The sequence below is a fragment of the Otolemur garnettii genome, unplaced genomic scaffold, assembly GCF_000181295.1.
Source record: "Otolemur garnettii isolate 467f Iridium unplaced genomic scaffold, OtoGar3 scaffold00022, whole genome shotgun sequence".
Classification (NCBI taxonomy): Eukaryota; Metazoa; Chordata; class Mammalia; order Primates; family Galagidae; genus Otolemur; species Otolemur garnettii.
In genome coordinates this window covers 16,914,410-16,920,057 of record NW_003852417.1, presented here as the reverse complement: position 1 = coordinate 16,920,057, position 5,648 = coordinate 16,914,410, and the positions used below count along the sequence as shown (strand labels likewise).

Here is a 5,648-nt window from a genome sequence, read left to right as displayed (position 1 = left end):
AAATAAATAATAATAATAAAATAATTTAATGACATACTGTAATAAAAGTTAAACGAATATGATCTTTCTCTCTCTCAAAATGTTATTATACTGTATTCACCTATTTTCAGACCATGGTAACTGAAATCACAGGTAAGGGGGACTACTGTTCTAGTACCAGTTGTCAGGCTGTATTAGAGCAAGGAGAAGAAACTTCCAGAACCTGTGCTTTGCAGGGCCTCCTGGCTACCTGAGTGATACTTAGTCCCTCCTGATAGCGTTTGCCATTTGTGTTCAAAGGACATCCATTCTAATGTCGCTTCTTCCCTGCAGCAATAACAGCCAAATGAAGAAGCGGCCAACATCTGCAGTGGGCTACAAGAGGCCTATCAGCCAGTATGCTCGGGTGGCCATGGCAATGGGGTCCCACCCGAGGTACAGGGTAAGAAGCTGGGAAGTAGAAGCAGGGAGGGGAGAAAGAGCCCAAGGGAGGGTATGCTCACAGCCCCCACAACCTCTAACAGCCTCATCACCCTTGCTACACTCAAGATGTGGTAAAAGACACAGTCACTGGGGCCGCTACTAACGTCTGGCATGATGTTCCCATCGCAGGCTGAAAACATAATGTTTTTGGAGTTGGACGTGTCCCCTCCAGCTGTCTTTGAGATGGAATTCTCTCATGACCAAGAACAAGACCCTCGTGCACTACACATGGAGAGGCTTATGCGACTGGATAGCTTTCTGGAAAGACCTTCCACGTCTAAAGTCCGAAAGTCCAGATCCTGGTCAGTACCACCATGGTCAGTGTGAGCATTGGCTGCGGGAGGCAGGGGAACCGCAGGGGCTGGTTGAGGCTGAAGAGGGTCTTGGTTGTGCCAGGGAGGACTGGGGCTGTGAGAGAGTTCCTACAGCACTGGGGTGAGAGAAAGGCCTCCCTTTCCTATTTCCTGTCCTTCCCTAACCTCCCATTCACTTGCCTCATCTCCCCCCATCCAGGTGCCAGAGTCCTCAACGGCCTCCTCCCTCCACCACGCACGTCCCCGTGGCAGCTTCTTGTCCACGCCCTGCGACGGTGGTGGACCATGAATGACAGTGACAACCTTCACATCAGGCTGCCCACCCAACGGACTCCTGGGGTGGGGTAGCCAGCCCCGGCTCATCTCACCTGCTGCTTGCGTGTGCGTGCGTGTGTGTGCATGTGCGTGTGCGTGCGTGTGAAGGGAGAGGATCCGGCAGACAGCACCTCTGCCTGCTCTTCTCCACCTCCTTTATTTAATTCATGTTATTTATTCGTGGAGCTCAGTTTGTGTGTGGGAGACGCGTGGCCCAAGCTGTCTGGGCCTGCTGTGGTCACTGCGTAGCCTCCTTTCCTTCTTCTGACTTTAGACGCCTCCCTGTCAGACCTCAGGCTTCTCCCCGTGTCAGCTGCCCCCAGCAGGGAAGGTGGCCAGTGCCTGAGAAGACAGTCCCTTTCCTACCCGTCTCACTCCGTAACCTCCATCTCCTCCCATGCTGACGGTGAGCAGCCTCTAAGCACTTTCTAGGACCAGAAAACTGCTCAGCATCCACTGAGGACAAGAGACATCCTGACCGTGTTGGTCCTGTGCTCCCAGTGGACAGAGCGAGCCCCACTCTCCCCTTTCTGGGCCTCAAACAACCTCTTTCAGCCTCTCAGACTCCTTTTCAATGATGTAAACGACCTCACCAACATGGCCCGAGCTCTTCAGCTTTGGCAAGAACTCATGGCTTCCCAAACTCTGCCTCCTGCCCGCCTTCCCAGCCCCTGGTTGGTTATTGCAAACCAGCCGGTTGCTGCCACCCTGGGACTTGCAGGAAATGGAGCAACAATTAAGACAACCTGGACAGTCATCAAGGGAAGTCCCTCCTCTAGGTCTCTTTGTTTCTGTCCCCTCCGAGAAGAAACTTTGGTCACAAACCATGGAGCCGACTCCCCATTTTTGAGATGCTGCTCCTTCTGCATTGGTCATTTCTCCCTGCACTTGCCCAGATCCCTCTTCACAGTGGGAGGAGTCAATGTCGCTGCACCCCTGACTAAATGAAGGTATTAAAATCTGTTGCTTTCCCTGTCATTTAGCACAGGAAACAGAGAACCAGGTGCAATCTTTTCCAGCTTTGCCTATTACCCCTGTTTCTGAATCACATTTTTGGGGGGAACTCTTTTGTTGAAAACTGATCCTTTCTTCACCAGTTGTGCAAATTAGTCCCTAGGGGGGAACTGCTCACCTTCCTTTGGGACAATCCAAAATGTCTCCAAGTATCTCAAGTGATAAGTAAATTTCTACAAAAAGGAAAAAAGATTAACGTTCATTGACTTACTTTTAAAGTACATTATTTTGGTGGAGGGGTAAAGAGGTAATCACCAACACGAACAAATGAGTTAGGATTTCAGGTGCTCTAACAGTGGAGTCTCTGATTCCTAGAATATGGGTACTTTTGTCACTGGGGTAAAGACACGAGACTGATAGATCTGCCTGCGACTTGGTGTTTGGGAGGTGACAGCGGGGGGTTATTCTCCTTCCTTCAAGAAATGAACCCTCTCACACCTTTCAAGTCCTGCTCTGAGGATCAAGCTTTGGTGTGGTTTAATTCAATGATGCTGTCATTTCTGCTGTCATTACAGGACTAGGTGCTTGAGCCACCCAATTGCCATTTGCTCCTGTCCTTCAAAGAAATCACAATTTTCATCAGAGCCCAAGAGATTATTTGAGACTCAGGATTCAGATCAGAGGTTCGTCTGTGGCTGGGACAGAAGTTGTGTTTAGAAATTCCCCAGGTGGCCTGGGCACAGGGAGACTTCCTGGGCTGCATGGAGCAGCCCCTCCCACTGATCTCTTTCTGGTGTGTGGACGAAGCAGCACGTATCACCCCATTCATCACTTGGACACATTGAGCCTACATTGTCTTGTCACTCCTCCCTCACAGTCTTAGAGCACAAAATACCCTCTTTGCCACCCTAGTCTGAGGGCTGGGCCCGAGGTATGGTCAGAGGAAAAGCTTCTGCCTGCAGTTTTGTGTATGTGTGTGTGTGCGCGCGCGTGTCTGTGTGCGTGTTTACCTCCACAGGGGACACTCTATTCTCAGTGTAAAACATGCTGGGAACAGGGCCACCAGGGGTGGCTGGATCTCAGTCTCTCTGTCTTTCTCTCCTTTTCCTTTTGATGTATCAAACATTTGATTGACAAAGTAAGGGCCCTGTTAGGACCAAATTTCCGTGTCTGTTGCTATGGTCTTTATTTAGGACAACAGTTAATGCAGTGGCCCATTCTTGTCACTCTATACATATGACTATACGGGACATATGTAATATATAAATATATATATAAAACATTACCCTCTGTCCCCTGGCTTGGGATGGTGGCCTCTCTGTTGAACTGAAATGCACCTGCAGTTCGGTGCTGCCAGCAGCCTGAAGGCCCCATTTTGTTCCAGTTAACACAGTCGACAATAAAGGAATGAGTATGTTACCAAGTCGGTCGCCTGCCTTCTCTTCCCTTTGTTTCTTCCTACTACTATTCCCTTTTCCAATGTTTTCTCTTCTCTCTCTCCCTTGTTTTGTCCAGAAGAGATTCAAGTGTATTTGGAGCCCAGCTAAAGCTATCAGCACCTTGGAAAAGAACTGGCTGCTTAATAAAAGGGGATCTGTTTGCCCAGCAGGGCCGAGGGGCAGGTCCCTGGCTCTAGTCAGGAGTCTGTGCCAGGCCTGTGGCAGCAGCTGTTTGTGTTTTAGGCAAGCAATCCCTAGCCAGTTAATTCTGCACTATTAGCACATCTCAGAACTGTCAATGTCATAGCCTCTCTGCCCCTCATTTGTTAGCCAGGAGGGAGAATACCGTGAAGAAAACACACATAAAGCACACAAATGTGGCTGGCCCATGGTGGGTGCTGAATTACAGTAACTCCAGAGACCACTGTCTCCTTATCCCCTCTTCCCAGGGCCTCTTTTCTCTCCCCCAGGTTCTCACTACTGGCTCCTTCCCTGCAGCCCGGGGGTCTTAGAGGAAGTGAAAAGCAGTCACTGCTAAATAATACACAAAGCCTTGGACCCTGGCTCCTATGGGAGGACTGGGGTTTGGTGCAAAATAAATAAATAAATAAATAAACAATAGGCTCGGGGTCAGCGGCTATGGCACCAGCCACATACACTGGGGCTGGCAGGTTCAAATCCAGCCCGGGCCTGCCAAACAACGACAACTACAACCAAAAAATAGCCACCCCAAAAATGGCCAGGCGTTGTGGTGGGCTCCTGTAGTCCCAGCTACTTGGGAGGCTGAGGCAAGAGAATCGCTTAAGCCCAAGAGTTTGAGGTTGCTGTGAACTACGATGCCACAGCACTCTACCCAGGATAACAGCTTGAGACTCTGTCTCAAGAAAAAAAAAAAAGAGCAATAATAAGCCAGTAGTTTTGGTAGCGGTGGTTTTCTTGGAGGGACTTCCTGCCTTCGTACCAGGCTCTTGCTCTGAGCTCTAGCAGGGTTCCATGGCTGGAGTGGCTCTGCTGCGTAACAGGCATGTGTGAGGGGTTGTGTTAGGTGCTTCACACCTGTGTGTATGCACACGGTGCACACACACACACACACACACACACACACTCATTTCATCCTCTGGGGGGGAATTACATCACTGATTTACTGATAAGAGGAAGAGGAATTAACCAACTTTGCTAACGACACAGCTGGACTCTCGAGCCCACGTTCTTTTCCTCTGTGCTTGGGAAAACTGACAGGTACATATTTCAGGAATAGAGGACAGATTGGTTTCTTTCAGTGGACATGGCTGGGAATAAGACCAGATCCTCAGACTCTCACCTAGACGTCCTATTTGAAAACCACTCATTCTGTCATCGGCAGTGAAATAACTCTATGGGTCTGAGAGATGGTTTTCTAGAGTCCCATAAAAGAGCCAGAGGGTGGAAACTTTCTCTAGGTCCAGGTCTTTTGGTCCCTTGTTATTAGACAGGTTGTTGATAAGGAAGCTGCCACGTCACACTGCTTCATCTCCAATTGGACACCTGTCTCCACGGTTATTTCTTTCTGTTCTCAGAGCCGAGTGCTGGGGTGTATTTTAGCTAGAATTCTTGACCACAGCTGAAGAGTCACTGAAACCTCAGCAAAATAAGGATCCAGAGGTGTGGTGTGGCACCCAAGGGCCGGGACAGGACCAGGCCTCAGGAATGACCCACACTGGGAACTCAAGCACAGAGAAGGCCCTTTCTGTTTCACCACACTTCTTTCTGGGTGGAATCCATGCTCCATCCTTAGCTGCTATAGTTCATGATGTAGAAAATACATCTGCCAACAGCTCTCTCTTGTCATGGTCTGGAGAGACTTAGAGTCTCAGTCCCAATGCCAAATTATGGAAATGGGACTCTAATTTATTGCATTGGGTCAGGCGGATGAGAGCATGATATATGAACAAGACCTCCAAGAGTCTCACTGCTGTAACCATGTGTATAGGGGAGGGCCAGGGTGTTAATAAAAGTATCTCTCAGAAAAGATGATGTGGGTAGGAGTGGGGGTGGAGCAGGATGTAGGAAGCCAGCAGAACAGATGTTTTTGACCAGTGCGTCTGTCACCCAGGATGGCTTTAGAAAACTTCAGTCTGGGATCATTCTGTTATATTACCCTGGCCATTTTCTTTTTTTTTTTTTT

The 5,648-nt window shown here is 49.1% G+C and overlaps 1 protein-coding gene across 1 annotated transcript in view; it reads left to right on the top strand.

Moving 5' to 3' along the window:
• KIF3C (kinesin family member 3C) overlaps positions 1–2,287 on the top strand; it is a 47,764-nt gene extending 45,477 nt beyond the window's left edge. The window contains exons 6-8 of the mRNA XM_003787448.2: positions 313–421; positions 592–764; positions 976–2,287. Of these exons, the coding sequence (XP_003787496.1) occupies positions 313–421; positions 592–764; positions 976–1,069 (376 nt within the window). The 3' untranslated portion in view covers positions 1,070–2,287. The remainder of the gene's footprint in view (positions 1–312; positions 422–591; positions 765–975) is intronic.
• The last annotated feature ends 3,361 nt before the right edge of the window (positions 2,288–5,648 follow it).